This window comes from Centroberyx affinis, unplaced genomic scaffold (assembly GCF_046629955.1).
Source record: "Centroberyx affinis isolate AG114_WGS23_722 - 3 ecotype Tasmania unplaced genomic scaffold, CSIRO-AGI_Caff_v1 ptg002631l_1, whole genome shotgun sequence".
NCBI lineage: Eukaryota > Metazoa > Chordata > Actinopteri > Beryciformes > Berycidae > Centroberyx > Centroberyx affinis.
In genome coordinates this window covers 218,835-236,242 of record NW_027280825.1, presented here as the reverse complement: position 1 = coordinate 236,242, position 17,408 = coordinate 218,835, and the positions used below count along the sequence as shown (strand labels likewise).

Below are 17,408 nucleotides of genomic sequence, written 5' to 3'. Positions count from 1 at the left end.
AAAAGGATTTTATTTCAGTTTGCCTTGACAAGCCGTTAGTTGTTCACATATCGCAATACAGTGAATGACTCTCTCCAACCCTCCCCGCTCCCTCTTCCTCCCACCCACCTCTTCCTCCCACCTCTTCCTCTCGCCATTGCTGTGATAGTTACCATGGAAACAGCGGAGGGGGTTTGGAGGGATGCTGCCATGTCGATGCCAATGTGCGGGCGAGTGGCATCTTGGCACCTTCGCACCCTCTCCCTTTTCTGTCCAGAAAGGAAATATTACTTAATGACATCCAAGGGGGAGCCGCCGCTTCACAGACAGACAGACAGTCTTCCAGTACAGGGAGGGTGAGAGGAGTCGGTGTCATATTTTATGTCAAAAGTAAAGCGAAGTCAAATCAAGTGCATGGAAATCAAAATAGCTGCAGACATGTCTCAGCCATATTTGCCTTCATTGGGGAACGTCAATAAATATATAAATACATAAAATAGGTGTCGACTTGATGTAAGGCAAGGCAAGAACAGTAAAAGGCAACGCAAAAACAATTAAAGGTCATTACATAAATGTCAGTCTACATCGAGTCATGCCGCTAATGTAAAGATCCAGAATGTTTCTCCCTGTAATACGTTTTTTTTTTTTAAGACTATCTCTGCTCAGACGGACAGACAGCAGCATGAGTAATTAGTAGTTAAGTGCTGCTAGTGGGGGAGGCCTGTCATGGCCCATGTTCTGCATGGCTGCACACATCACTGCCACCCTCCCACTGTGGGTAGAGGAAAAACCTCACCACTCCCACTCAACTCCTTAGTTTAGGGTTAACATTAAATAGTGTCCAACTTAACAGCACTTCATGATGTATCAGGGATGTCAATTTACTGTTCAGTTTTTGCTGCAATGCTTTTAGGACTTGGGTTCTTAAATAAATGTGTGTGTATATATATATAATATACAGTATATGTACAACAAATATATACACACATACATATATATATATATATATATATGATAAACGCAGACAACATGTCAAACTTTGAAGCAGAAGATGAGGCGACAGTGGGCACGTGATGAAAGATTGGAAAAACGTGGCCCGGTTTGACGAATCTTGATTTCTCCTGCGACATGCATATGATAGTGTCAGAATTTTGCATAAACAGCATGAATCCATGGATCCATCCTGCCTTGTGTGTTGGTAGTAGTGGTGTAATGGTGTGGGGAATGTTTTCTTGGCACACATTAGGCCCCTTAAAACCAACTGAGCATCATTTGAATGCCACAGCAGCATTGGTCAGCATTGTTGCTGACCATGTGCATCCGTTTATGGCCACAGTCTGCCCTCAAGCTAGTTCCACGAACATGACAGCGACTTCAGTTTACCCCAATGGCCTGCATAGTCCCCAGATTTCAATGATATATATGTACAGTATATATATTTATCAGGCATCAGGCATTGCAATCAGGCATCAGCCATTGAGTGAACTGGAGAGCGTGAAAAGTAGCAGCGCGCACAGCTCCAAATCTTAAACAATGTATCAGGTGCACGGTTGTGGCAAGGATCAAAACAAACAGAACACCGGCACTCACAGAACAATAGTCTTCTTATTTATTATGGGCAAAAAACAAATGTGTTTCAGCTGGAAGCCATCATCAGCATAATCAAAACAGCAGAAATGGCAATTTATATAGACAGGTGAGGAAACATATAGCAAGAGACTATAAAAAGAGCTATACAAACCAGATTAATAAATGAAGATGCACACAAATAAAAAATAAAAAATTACCGACTAATGAATGCTCTATGTAAGTAGAGGGCTTAAAAGTACTCAGTTAATAGAAAAAAACTCTGAAACAGAATGTATCTATATATAACGAACTGGAGAGCGTCCAGTGTCAACGTTTGCCTAGATCCAATTCTGGATGGCTGATGCTAGCTTTCATTTTCTAATGTTAATGGGAAAATAAATGAGAAATGAAAAGAATATTTGCTGGATGTTTAATCAATCGATTCAATCAAATATGATCTAGCACTATAGATAAAAAGACTAGTGTAAGCTAGTACGTATCATCTCATAGAAATATGGTTCAAATATGGTTCAGCTAGGAGCGTACAGATCTGTCTATCCTCGGTTGCAACACCAACTAGTGAGTTCCGTAATGCCTCTGGAAGCAACGTCAGCACGTCAGCAACTGTTTGTTGGGAGCTTCATGAAATGGGTTTCCATGGCCGAGCAGCCGCACACAAGCCTAAGATCACCATACTCAGCATTGGACTCTGGAGCAGTGGAAATGTGTTCTCTGGAGTGATGAATAACACTTCACCATCTGGCAATCCGATGGCTGAAATAGGGTTAGGCCAAGAGAATGGTACCTGCCCGAATGAGAAGCCTAATCTTTTCTTAAACAATAACAGACTAATCTCTAAATTGCCACTCCTGGCCATGGTTTCGGAAAAAATGTAGTATGGTATGGTATACGAGTTTCTTTTATGAGCAGTAAAGGTTTTAGAAGTTTCATTCTGGATTTAAAGCTCTTCATAGCACTGAGACAGCTCTTCTCAAGGTGATGAATGACTTGATTGAATGAAAGGTTTTAGTGGCTGATGCGGGGGAAATCCTCTGTTCTCCAACATCCTACTGCAGCTTTTGACATGGTTAATAATTCTGTAATTCGAATTTGCATCTCTGGTACTGCTCTAAACTGGTTTTCCTTCCTATCTGTGGGTTAGACATTTTTTTTCCAGGTCATCCCTGGCTAAAGTTGCTATGCTGATGACACCTAGCTATACCTGTCCATTAACCCGTATAATATCAAGCAGTCAGCCACTTAACATGACTGTTTAGTATTCAAAGCTGGATGTCGCTCAATTTCTTATAACCGAATACTGATAAATTTGATGGTAGTGTTATTGGGCCCATTAGTATCATTGATCAAGCCAGCAACCATCTTTGCTCGCTTTTCAAATTATAGGAATCTTGGAGTCACTTTTGACTCCAATGCAAGTCTGAACAAACATGTTAAGATAGTTGTGCGGTTGTGTTTTCTACAGCTCAGCAGACTGTTAACTCCCTATAAACCTGTCTCACCCAGCAGAGTATATACAGATTACAGTTAGTCTGAAATGATGTGACAAGACTCCCGACAGGAACGAAGAAGTGACAGATTACCCCCGTTTTAGCTTCACTGAACTGACTACCAGTTCATTTAGGATTGATTTTCAAATGTTATTGATCACCTTTAAGGCACATCTTGGACTAGTGCCTAGCTATATCTCTGAGCTTTTATACCCCTTATGAGCCCAAGTGCAGCCTGAGCTCTTTGGGCGGTGTTCTTCAGCCACAGTCCAGGCTGAAGATGAGTGGAAATGCCTTGCAAGAATTCAAAGCAAGCACCATGCTCATCGCTAGTAGAATTGAACCAGACGGACTAGTGTGAATTCCATCATCTGTAAATGTAAAAATGTCACCTTTAAAAAACATTTTAAATAGACATGCCTCTTTGAAATACTCAAAATCAGTCGTGGATCCAGAAGATTGATTTCAGTCCTGTGGTAATAGATTGAGAAACAGGCTAAATAACACAATTGAGGCAAACAATGGCATTTTTTTCTATGCCTACTTGTGTGTATTTGTGAGGCAATTAAGAAAGCACTTTGGCCTGTGCACCGTATGCCAGGGCTTCCATTTAGATTAACCAGTAGCTCCAATTAGGAGCAGACGCTTCCTCTTTCTCTGAGCGCGCCAGTCTCTAATGGCTGGATGGATTGATTTAAATGCAAACTAGAGAGGATTTAATGAACTGCTTTTACAGAAAGTGTTTAATAGGAATTTCCACACCCTCAGACAGGTTGCCAAACAGCTCACACACACATTAATTATGCATTGTATTTTTCTTTGGGAAAAACAGAATAGAATTGCACTGACAAAATAGGCCCACAGCCGCCCACAATGAAGGAGTCGATTGACATTTGATACAAGTGAGATGTTTTGATGCTGGTGAATGTAATTAGTTTAAAAGGGAAGACAAACTAAATAGACTATATCCTGGCTAGGAGGTTAGGTAAGCTAAATTATATGCAGGTGATCCTATTACACAAAACACTGTAGGTCACTGTAGGAAAATTCTTGTTAGTTGGATGGATTTGTCTTGCATATAGTGGACCATAGACTGACAATGACAGACAACTGATAGACACAGATAACAGGAGGTGGCTGGCTACTAATGTAACCTAGCACAAAAGATGTGCCCAATGATATGCATCTGTCATTAGAGTGTGTTATGACCCCGCCGTCTATGATTCATTCAGGTTCCGCTATCTGCATTTTAAAAGAGCTATGTGCAGCTGGGCCCGGCCTGGATGAGCCATGAATCTGAAAAAGTATTCTGAAAAGAACATCGACAAGGCATTTATTTCAAGGGTTAAATAAAAGAGAATGCTAGCTTACCTGAAGCTAAAATATGCAACTTTTCTCCGAGCGGCCTCCCACTCAAGTTCCGGCCCCAACACTTGTCACTCATTTTGATGAACTGTCTACCTTGAAATGGCATCTTGCCTGAGGCTGAGATAACCGGCATCCGTGAAGCCACCACAGGCGCTGAAGAGGCAAGCGGTAAACGCAGCCAATCTGCAATTAAAAAAAAAAAAAAAAAAAGCAATGCTGATTTTCGCCATGGTCAGTGGGTCTTGTGTGCTACATGCAAGGAGATCTCCTAAAATCCATGATTATCTGCCTCAGTACCTAATGTTCATTCCCAGTGTCAACATGCAGATTTAGATTTTTTTTTCTAATATTGAATTTTAATTGCATTGTTATGATGTAACTTCTAATAACTTCTGTAGGAGAAATTTGTTTCGATTCAAAAACTTCTGAACAAGATGGAGCTTTTGCAGTTACATTCAACTCAAATAGGCCTACTTTGAATTTGTCCTAATAAAATACATAATGATTGTCTTTTTTCACTGGCTATATTCTGGGATTTTCACCACTTCTCTCAAGCATGCTATTATCACCCCCTTACTGAAGAAGAGTAATCTGGACCCAGCTATGACTAGCAACCAATCTCCAACCTTCCTTTCCTTAGTAAAATACTTGAAAAGGTTGTCTGTAAACAACTGCACAGTTACCTATCACTCCACAATCCGTATGATGTGTACCAGTCGTGTTTTAGAGTTCATCATAGCACTGAAACTGCTCTCGTCAAAGTAGTTAATGATCTTCAAAATTTCTGCAAAGTCTCTATTTTAGTATTGTTAGACCTGAGTGTGGCTTTTGACACTGTTGATCATGACATTTTACTAAATCGACTTGAAAACGGTATTGGCCTATCTGGACCTGTTCTTCAATGGTTCTCATCATATTTAAAAGGAACAACTTTCTCCGTGTCTCTTGGCAATTCCACTTCTGAAGAAGTCAACATGGGTCAATTCTTGGTCCGCTGCTGTTCAATCTATACATGGTCCCTCTTGGTACCATCATACAGAATCACAATGTATCCTACCATTCCTATGCTGATGATACACAGCTGTACATCTTACTTTCCTTAGATAACCATAGTCCTGTAAATGAGCTTGTCAGGTGCATCAACGACATCAACACTGGATATCCAAAAAACTTCTACAACTTAAAGAAAATCCTGAGATCCTAGTAATAGGTCCTAAAGTACAAAGGCAGGAGATCCAGTCCATGTTGTCTTCATTGTCTCTGAAGCACAGTGAACATGTCAGAAACCTGGGTGTTATTATGGATGCTGATCTCAACTTTCAGGATCACATCACTAATATTACTATGACAGCTTTTTACCATTTAAAAAAAAAAAAACATTTCCAAACTTTGAAGCCTCCTATCCCAGTCTGAACCTGAAATACTGGTCCATTCATTCATTTCCAACAGATTAGATTACTGTAAGGCCTTCTTCACAGGACTTACCAAGAAGACCGTAGGTACGCCTCAGCTCCTCCAGAATGTTGCTAACTGGGACCAGGAAAATAGAACACATTACTCCAGTACTCCACGTTACTACAGATCGCTTCACTGGCTCCTGGTATAGATTTGATTTAAAAATATTATTGCTTGTTTACAAGGCTCTAAGTGGTTTAGCTCCTAAATACATTTCAACGCTTCTTCAGGGATGTCAGGGCTAAAAGGGCACAAATGTATTCTTTTTGGGGTGCAAAAGTTCTAGACATCTTGGAGAAAGTTCCCAACAATGAAAAACCATCCAGATGTTGAAAGCATTGTTCTTCACGTCAGCACAAATGACAAATGCAACAAATGCATATACCCTGTTCTTGTATTGAACTAGATATCGGGATTTATATTGGATTGGTATTGATTCCCATCCCTAAAGTCTCTGTGTTTTTTTTTTTTCCAGATGTTGGTGACCACACCGGAGAAGTGGGACGTGGTGACCAGGAAGAGCGTCGGAGATGTGGCCCTGTCCCAAATCGTCCGGCTGTTGATCCTGGATGAGGTTCATCTGCTACATGAGGATAGAGGACCTGTACTGGAGAGCCTGGTGGCCAGGACCATCAGACAGGTCAGTCCTATTGACTCAACGCCTTCCTGTTACAGTCCGTCTATATATGATCATTTTGCTGCCCTCAACACCTTCAATCCCCATTTCTAGCTACAAAACATTTTCGTCATGAATACTGAGGACTTTCTTAAGGGCAGCCGCTCACAGCTCACAGCTCACAGCTCACAGCTCACATTTTGGTAGATTAAGACAGCAAAGATTTACCTGTTAGACAACTGCTGTTTACTTGTTAAAACTACTGTAGCAGCAAACAGTTAAAACAATCTGGGCTCCATCTTTAACATTCCTTGATAGCTGACAGTCATATTCCATCCCCAATCAGAATCAGAATCAGAAATACTTTATTGATCCACAAGGGGAAATTGGGTTACGTTGCAGTTGCTCACATTCTAGAAGAGAAATATATATATATAAGCATAGAGAAATTATAACAAAAATAGAAATAAGAAAATAAGAAATATGTAAAATATGTGCATTATACTACAATATATAACAATAATATAGAAATAAGAGAAATAAGAAATATGTGCATCATACTCCAATATATACAACAGTGTAAATAATAAAAAAATGATTGCACAGTTGAATTATTGCACAAAATTATTACCAATATGCCTACAGTAACCATAAAGACATTACTGAACACTATTTGAATGCTTATAATAAATGTTAACCCATCTTTAACTTCATCTAGTATACGTTTCAGCTCATAATAACGCTATTTCACGTTTGTCAAAAGTCCTTTTTCTATATCTCTGTGCTCTTGAGTCTTTAACTTTATCTTCCTTCTCTTCTCTCTCTACCTACCCAATAAACTGACAAGCTGATGAGCAATCTTTTGCAAGGAAATTCCCTCCGCTTTTTTTTTTTTTACCTAAAAAATAATCAAGTAGCAAGTAACTGCTTAACCAGTAAGTAGTACTTTCAAATTTCATGAATAAGTTTTGATTGATAGGTAAGCTGTGTTGCGTTTACAATTCATGATTCAATTTTCAGATAAACAATTTTGATAAACAATTATTGTGCAAGAGGCAGAATTTGTTTGATTCACTGGTCCCAAAGCATAGCTGTCTTCAATGCGTTGTACAGTAGTAGGTCTCCAATACCCATCTGAGTTGAACGTCTTGGGCAATATAACTTCCTGGTTAGTGTACTGTCTAGGTTGCCGGTACTGATGCTGCTGTCTGCGAGGCTGATTTCCCCTGATGATGACTGACAGGTCCCTGTGCAGGAATCAGCCCGGGCATTCGGGATATTAGAGTGATTATGTAAATTCAGACAGCCAAAAAAAAGATAGAAGGCGACGCGCCGGAGTGTCCCACGTCCCATCCTGATGAGCCGCTGTCAGGTGTCAATCCCAGGGAGGAAATTGATAATCGGGGGGGGAAAAGAGACGCACGGTGGAAAGTCTCCGGCTCCTGAGGCGACAAAAAAGGGGCTGACTGTTTTTATCATGCACACACCGCCACTGACTGACACGGGCACGACTGTCTGGGAATTATATTTGGACCCCACCAGTTTAAAGTAATAATCCGCAACTTTTCTACTCTCTCTTTATTACCGATTGGTATTACACAGTGATTCAACCTATAGCCAGTTCATGAAAGCCTTTACATTTGCTGTTCTAGATCTTTCCTGGGAAAGATCCTCTGGTACATAGGATGGAGTGATGTGTTGTTTACGTTTCCAGTTTGTTTGGAATGCACAGAAGAAGAACTGGGTAGTTAGCATGAGCAGCGATAGCCACAACGGCTGAACAGACAAAAGAAAAGAGAAACTCAAACTGCATCAACAGAAAATCCAAGGAAGACGACGTCACAGTGCTGGACACACTGTTTGATTGACAGGTGATCTCTAGGAAGAGCAGTGCAGAAACACCACAGCAATGAGAGCTGAGCAACAAAGACGGGAACAAGATCAAAAAAAGAAATAAAAAACACCACAGCAATCACCACTTACCACCGAAGATGGAGACAAAATGAAAAAAATAACAATAAAGAACAAAACAAGGAACCCACGGATTACCACTTTAAATACATAAACCACTTTAACTACACCCAGAATGAGGCGGATAAGACTTTCAAAGGGAACGGGTCATTATGGAAGAACAAAAAGCAGAGAGACAAAAGCAGGATGGAGATGGAGAGGCAGGGGATGCAGGGAGGAGCCGCCGTGCCGACCGCGGCGACGGGGACCTCTCGGCGGGGTTAACCGCGAGGTAATTGAAAAGCGGTCCGTACACGTGACCGCTGTTTACTCGGTTCACAGCCTATTTATCCGCAGGTTTAACCGATATCACCGGAGAAGGGCTGACTGGGCGCTTTGGGCACCTTAACACCTCTAGAGGCTGTGCTGCAGGACAGAAGTTTGATGAAGCCCCTGCCTGCCTGCCTGCCTGCCTGACTGTCTGTCTGTCTCTCTGTTTGACAGACATTGAGACATTGGACAATAAACATTTATGAGCATAAGGAGAATTTAAGTTGGCCACGAGGGGGAAGAGTGCATGAGGTACAGGTAGCTTTGGGAGATAGAAAGAGAAAAACCGAGTAGAAAAATGATTAGAAGAAGAGGAAACGCTAATTTTAAAGTATTCGTTTGCGACATTTTCATATAACTAAATGCCCGCTTTGACCAGTTCACGAAACCCAGCTCCATACCCAGTTCATGAAAGCTTCTACATTTCGTGACCTTGGTATTATAAGGTTCTATCTGACCTTTTTGTCAAAACTGAGTTAGTCGCATGAACCTATTCTATGAGTGCCTGTTGAAAATAATGATTTTTGAGTCTGTAATTTCTAAAACAAAAGGACCCATCTCCATTTAACTCAATGGATGCTGAAAACTTTGAAGCTCAATATCTCAGAACTATCCTGAAGGCAGGTAGAACCTTATAATTCTAAGCTCACGATTTACTGTTGTTGGGTAGGTCTTTCCCAGGAAATATACAAATACAAAACAAGTGATACATTTTACATTTCCGGCAGCAGTGTCAGCAGTTTGTCTGGAATAAACAGAAGAACTGGGTAGTTAGCATGAGCAGGGATAGCCGCCATGGCTGAACAGACAATGAAAAGAGCGCCACCTACAGAAACTCAAACTGCATCAACAGAAAATCCAAGGATCTAAAGGATTATCACTTTTCACATACACAATACACCTATGAACCAAGAAAAATGAATGTTTTCATGCGTGATATCTAAAATCAACACCAACAGCAGAGAAGGCTTTCCCTACTCCACCCGCATTATTTATATGTATGTGCATACATGTCTGTTCCAATTTGCATGTGCGCACATAGGCACAATCGCATACTAAGTGAGTCTGTGTGTGTGTGTGTGTGTGTGTGTAAAACCAATATTTCTGAAAGGGATTCCTGTCCCGGAGAAATTTTTGAATTATTGATTGGCACACCGTAGGCAAGATTGTTGCCTCTGGAGCTAAAAAAGATGAGTTGCATCATCAATAAAATATGACGGTGGAAAAGGGAAAGCCGCGGCTCCCGGCGGGATAGGTCTTTAGCTCTAAGAAGGGGAAACAAAAACAAGTCCCGACCCCAGTGGGTGTGCGATGTCTCTCGGAAAAGACGGGAACACTCAGCGGGTGTCCCTTCCACTCCGGCGTTTAGCTGATCTGTTGACAGTTCAGTTCATGTAAACCCTAAAATACGCCCCGTCCCGTCCCGGTCCACTCGGGCCATCGGGCCGCATCGCTCGGCAGCGGAGTCTTAATTTATTTCATGCCATTCAAGGGTCTGTCCGAGTTGTTTTTTTCCAACCGAGTAAACGATCCTTCTTTTGCGGTGTGGAAATGAAATTTGTGTTTTTTTGTCCCTCACACTGCAGCCTTGATCCCGGGGACCCGTGAGTAATGACAGCAAATAGACTGCAGAGGTGCGAGGATGTGCAAAACGTAGCGAAGGGCCCGGCTCACTGAATAAGGATCCGCTCTACACCGTATGAAACACGCAAACGTTTAGCTTTTCATCCTTTCATTCCGGGACTTGACAACGCCCTTGACCACAAAGATTATAACGTAATGTCTCCCGCGTGAAGCCCCGGTTTGATTTTTTTTTGCAGATATTACAAGGCAGGTGTAACCCGCAAACTCGCCACCTTTTTATGTTTCCGGTGCAGGTGGGATAAAGAATGTCCTCTGAAGATCATTACGGCTTCGTCTCTCAGACATAAAAGGGTACTCAGCAGCCATTTATGAGGAAAGTCAGACCGTCGGATGCCTCCATTCAGCCGCCGTCTCATACGATGCTCAGATCACCCTGTTAAAGACCAGAGAGTATAATACTGCAGGCTTTATTCGGATGCAGCCTACAGACCTCATTTTGTTTCATGCCAAAATTAGACCTATTGACTAGGCTTGGGCCTGTATTCGATATTATCGTATATCGCGATATTTCGGGGATATCCCACTATATTGCTTAGATTACAAGCTTTTAAACTTAGAAACCTATAATCTACTAGTGGTATGACAGTAAAAAAACGAAAATAATCATACTTGAAATTAAAAATGAATAGTAAGATCAAATGTCTAGGCTGTAATAATAATAATTAGTATTATTATAGCCTAGAAATTTCATGTAATTTTGAAGAAATAACCCCCCCCCCCCCAAAAAAAAACAAAAAAAAAACAAAAAAAAAACCTGGCGATAATATCGTATCTCACGATATTTTGGCGGACAGTATCGCAATATAAAATTTTAGATATCTCCTAAGCCTACTATTGACCATGGTGGTTGTCTTCAGGTTGTCCAATTATTGTTTAAGTAATATGTTTTTACTACAAACACTTGTCTGAAAGAGGCAGGAAGTAAAAGTTGAATTATTGTGAAAATTCAACTTTAGCTATGAATATTCAGACCTTTTGTAACAAATATTCATACAGTCTTCTTTTTATATATACATTAATTTAGATGATGCCATATATGACATGGGAATGTACTTTTGGGTTAGTTTACATTTACTGGTGCCATATAATGATACATACAGATAAATGGTAAGACAACACATACTCTAGTATTTTATAATAAGTCACGTTATCAGCTGTACTTCTATGTATGTATGTAATATGCTATAAACTATGTTTGCTAATGTATTCTCCATAGAAGTGATGAAGGCAGCTGATCAACTAGAGAGCCAGAAAGCTGAGATCACATTCAGATTAACTGCTAATTAACAAATAGGTTTCTGTGCACTTGTACAGAATACTTTTTGGTGTATTTTGTTAAAATCACTTATTTTTACTTTGACCTAAATGTGTTTTGACTCAAGTATTATACTTCTCTATGTTTTAAATCCCATCCATTACAGTCTACACATTTTGTGTAAGCTCTCCATAAGCATCCCACGACAGACTGGTCAATTTATTTGGGACAACTGAGGGAGACTAGCTTCGAGAACGTCAGTGAACGTCATAGATTTAGATTTAGCATACCAGTGAAGAAAAGAGTCATGGTCTGTATAGAAACCACCACTAATACATCTCTAAATGGATGATGATTCATGCTTTGCTTTGTTTATGCAATTTTGCGAGTTTATTTTTAAAGCAGTAATCCTCGAGTTTCCGATTTTTTGTGTGTTTAGTCTTTCATCTTTGTTGCTCAGCGCTCATTGCTGTGGTGTTTCTGCACCGCTCTTCCCACAGATCACCTGTCAATCAAACAGTGTGTCCACTACTGTGACGTCTTCCTCCTTGGATTTCCTGTCGATGCAGTTTGAGTTTCTCTTTTCTTTTGTCTGTTCAGCCGTTGTGGCTATCGCTGCTCATGCTAACTACCCAGTTCTTCTTCTGTGTATTCCAAACAAACTGGAAACGTAAACAACACATCACTCCATCCTATGTGCCAGAGGATCTTTCCCAGGAAAGATCTAGAACAGCAAATGTAAAGGCTTTCATGACCTGGCTATAGGTTGAATTACTGTGTAGTACCAATCGGTAATAAAGAGTAGAAATGTTGCGGATTATTACTTTAAACTGGTGGGGTTCAGCCATGGTGGCTATCATTGCTCATGATAACTACCCGGTTCTTCTTCTACTTATCCCGAACAAAGAGGAAATGTAAAATGCTTCACTTCCTGTGTGCCAGAGGGTTTTTCCCAGGGAAGACCTACCAGACACCAGGTGTTCAGAACAGCAAATGCAAAAGCTTTCATCAACTGGATATAGGTTGAATCACTGTTTTGTGTTATAGCACTCGGTGACAGAGAGAAGCAAAATGGACATTTATTTATATGAAAATGTTGTGTATTATTACTGTAACTATCCTCCCTGGCTCCTCCTTGTCGGATGCCAACAGCGTGCCCACCAGAGCCTCCCCCCCCCCCCCCCCCCCCTCCCTCTGCTCCACCGCCTCCTTCATCTCTCTCTGTCCAATTACTGCCACACCTGACAGACTGCTATAATTGATTGTGCTGAAGGAATTATGGCGGATGCTTCCGATGCGCGAGGTGCTTAAGTTCACGTCTTCAGACACATGAATATGGAAATCCCTGTAAACTAAATGATATTTGTCCCCCTTTTTATGCAAATGTTCTAGAACTGAACCGGTTATCACTTTGATGTTTTGCTTGGTAGGGCTTTGGTTGAGACTACGCTTTCTTGGCCGGGTTGACTAATACCAATTATGCATAACATTCAAGATAAACTCCCAGTAACCTGCATTATGAAAGCCTTTTAATGGTATTCTGTCATAGGGTTTTTGACACTTGCTTTGATATCTAAGGAGCAGGTGTGCCCTACCTAAGCTTATATTAGGCATTGTTTTCATAATTAAAGTTGATTTCAAGATTTTTACTGCCCCATAACACAAAATGGCCATAATATGTATTGATAGTGTTGTTGATCAATACCAATGACTCTACTTGGCTGAGATTTCTGGCTTTCAAAACGTTCTGGTTTTGGAACGAAAACTCCCCTATTGGAGTTTCAAGACACTACCGATTAAGATTACTTATTTTTTTATTTTTTTTATTATTTTGCATGGTGATATATTACCTCTTTAGCGGGTGTTTCTGTTGGATCGCTGCTCTAATTAATGAGCTTCCTTCGCTCTATTGTGAAAATATGACTTTATGATTCATGTCAGCCGTGCCGCAAACCCTTCGATGTCGCTACAATCCCTCGGTCATAGACTGCTTGATGATCCTTTAAACCAGTGGTTCTCAACGTGGGGTCCGGGGACCACCAGGGGTCCTTGAGGGGAGTTCCAGGAGGTCCCCAGCAAACTGATGAATTGTTAAACTTCAGCATTATTTCATTTATAAGAAGTTAACACAATTAGAGAATGTAGACGAATGACTGTTTTGATCATAGTTTCTCTGTTATCTCTCTACCTACAATACAGATAGTCATGGAATTCTGGACAAAATCATATCTAATAATAAAAATATTCCCAGATTTGGGTTTGAGAGACAAAATCTTATCAAATGTGGAGTAAATTAGGCGTCCTTATATGAAAAAGGTTGAGAACCACTGCTTTAAACAAACAATGTGATTGGAACGGAAAAGCAGCTAAACCCATAGACGCATAAAGGCAATATGTGAAAGATGAAAACGCTGCCTTCCAACACGCCGGGCCGCTCGGCTCTCTGTAGGCGAACACGATGTGCATCCGCAGCATGGAGGTTTAACAGTGCCGGTGTGAATGTTTAGCGCCGGGCCCTATCCGCCAGCAGGGATTGGTGGGGTCTTATCTTGATGGGCTGGTTTGACAGGTACTGCATCACATTAAAGGCCTTACCAATCTTCTCTGTCACATCCAGCAGGAGGCTCACAGATAGGGCAAACTTCCTTCTCCTCCAGTCCCTGACTTTACTTTTCTCTCTCCTCACCCACATGGATGCACAACGTATCCAACTTGCCCACACACACACACACACACACACACACACACACAAATACATATATATATGTATACATGCATATAATATAATTACATGTAGGGCTGGGCGATATGGTTGAAATCAGTATCATGATAATCAGGATTTTTCTCGATATCAGTATATATCATGATATGGTTCATGTATGCAAAATCATGTTAAATAATCAAATTAATGTTCATCTCATTGAACTGAATGGTAATGTTAGGTGTGATGTCAAACAAAACAGAAATATTACAATAATATTCCTACCATACCTCATTTTATGAGAGTTTTTAAGTAAAATTTGCTTGTCATCATCAATTTAGACAGCAGAAATGTGTGTCACGATATTAAAATATCTTCATATCATTACAATATGACTACTGAAAGATGATAAACGATAATATTGAATTATCGCCAAGCCCTAATTACATGTACATACATGTCTATGGGAACCTGAACAGAATCCAATGAGACATTTGTTTATTAGTAATATCCTGGGTCCTAGGCGGGTCAGAAGTATTTTCATCCTGCAGAGAATAAAACTCTGCTCAAAACACTGAATTCTTGAATTCTTGCCAATAGTCCAATTTAAATATATTGAATATAGATACAAAATAGCGTCTATTGGCAGTATCAATCCAAAAATAGACACTAGAATAAACAACCTTCAAAAATCCATATTGCTCTACTCTAAAGGGCACCGCAGACACACACAGCTTTTTTCCTACGCATCACCCTGTATACTTGACCTGCACATCAAAGCGCATAAAAGCCTGACGGTAAAAGGTCGTTTCAGGAATTAATCCATTTTCATCATCCAAATCAATTCTTTCTCTGCCCGGGAAAAAAAAAGAGATTGCCTTTATTGCCGCTTTCCTCCCTGCCGGCGGTTGTGTCGGCAGCTAGTTCCATGGATGAACCGAGCTGTGTTTTGCGCTAGGTGGAGTCCACCCAGAGCATGATCCGGATCCTGGGGCTGTCGGCCACGCTGCCCAACTACCTGGACGTGGCCTCCTTCCTCCACGTCAACCCCTACATCGGCCTCTTCTTCTTCGACAGCCGCTTCAGGCCGGTGCCGCTCGGGCAGACCTTCGTCGGCATCAAAAGCACCAACAAGGTTCGCTGCCGTAAACGGACTAAGGTCTCGATTGTGGTTCCTCTGGGTTCCTCTGGGCGTGTCAAAGGTTCATTGATCCATTGCAGATTTAACAACCCTGATTTAACAAGAAAAAAAAGAAACATGTTGTCATTGTGGTTTTCTCTCCTGTTCAGATTCAGCAGCTTCATGACATGGAGGAGGTTTGCTATGACAAAGTTCTGGAGCAGGTTCGAGCCGGTCATCAGGTAAGGCCCTGTTCTCCTGCATATTGGGGTTCTGTGCAATTATGCACCCATTTTGTGTGTGTGAGTATGTGTGTGTGTGTGTGTGCATGTAAAAAAGAAGGTGTGTCTGTGTGTTGGTGTTCAACCAAACCAATATGGGTTCTTAAAGGTCCCATATGGTGTAAAACAGGACTCCCCTTGCCTCTGTGATGATAAAGGAGTTGGATGGTCTATCTAAACATGGTGAAAGTATCAAAACGCACGGTCAGCAACTAAATCCACACAATCCATATTAGTCACAAAGGTTCGCTCATTATCATTTTTGTAAGAAATAATAGACTAACAAAGTGTTTTTTTCAAAGCAGTTGAGCGGTTGTCATTGTTTATTACCGGAGAGTTTTCCCTACCTGTAGCTGCCTGGCCGCGGCGTCTCACGTTTCACTCTCGAAACGGTTAGCCAATCAGAACAGAGGGGTCGTTAATGTTAATGACCTTTAAAGACACGGCGACAGAAACAGCCTGTTCTTGGTAAGGCTCAGAGAGATGCTGGAAAATGACTGTGGAAAAATGGATTGAGAGTGTTTTTTGGTGCATGACACCACACACACAGCTTTGAATGGACCTCAAGACAGAAAATTAAACACTGGAAAGTGGAGAATATGGGACCTTTAAAGGCCGATAGCAATGTTTTTGGATTGAAGCGGTCAATGTCGATATTCAGTAGCTTTAAATTTTCATGCCAAACAAATTTCTTAGCGTCTGAAACAGCGTTTAGAGCAGAGACAGGCAGCCATGCGCCATGGGACAATAAAACTCCATTGAAAACCCAGGATAATAATCATCACATCAGGTTAAGTACTTCCCACAGACAACCGGTGTTGTATTCATCAATTCCACAATAAATACGCGATCAGACAAACTGCATCATATCCGTCGTATCAGAGGTGGACCTGATCAGATATCGACAAGTCAGTCCATCGGTCTAACCCTGCCCTCCGTCTCGTAGTTTCATAAAGCGACTGTATAATTCATCAGCATGCGAGTTTCCACCTCGACTAAAACCCAGACAGTGCGGCTCTGCCTCACTGACCCTGTCTGACCTCTGTGACCCCCCCCCCGACCCAGGGCTTCAACTGCAGAAGCTTGAGCCAGACTAGTCCAGACCGGTCCTACTTATTGAGGTAATTTTTTTTGCCCCGTGGCCTCCCCCCTCTACTCCCCCAAACTCAATCTCTGAATCTTATAAATCAGAGGACGCGCCCGCATTGACTACCACCATACCATACACACTAAACACTCCCTACCCCCCACCCCCCTCCCCACATTGAGTTTATCTGCCTCATTCAATCTTCGCAGTGAAACATTTCCAGCATCCGTCCGGTATTCTGACCTTGCCTTTCGCGAGGAAAGGCGATGTGAATTTCCCTTGTGAGCGAGTCCTGACCCGAACAGCAAATAACTCTGGTTTTTAAAAGATTCCGTTCAGCATGATTTATTTATTTTTTTCTCTCTCCCCCCCCCCCCAAAAAAAAAAAACCCCACCACCCATACTTCTTTATGATTGTATTGTTTATTGAAACTGTCACTATAAGTCGTTTGGAGTGGAACGACTTGACGAGGCGGATCTCCAATAAAAAAAACTCCCTTGGAAATATTTCGCTTTAACTTTTACATGAATCGCAACTCATGCAG

The 17,408-nt window shown here is 41.3% G+C and overlaps 1 protein-coding gene across 1 annotated transcript in view; it reads left to right on the top strand.

Moving 5' to 3' along the window:
* ascc3 (activating signal cointegrator 1 complex subunit 3) overlaps window positions 1-17,408 on the top strand; it is a 144,259-nt gene that overhangs the window by 58,421 nt on the left and 68,430 nt on the right. Inside the window, 3 exon segments of the mRNA XM_071534812.1 lie at window positions 6,355-6,519; window positions 15,334-15,510; window positions 15,666-15,737. Of these exon segments, the coding sequence (XP_071390913.1) occupies window positions 6,355-6,519; window positions 15,334-15,510; window positions 15,666-15,737 (414 nt within the window).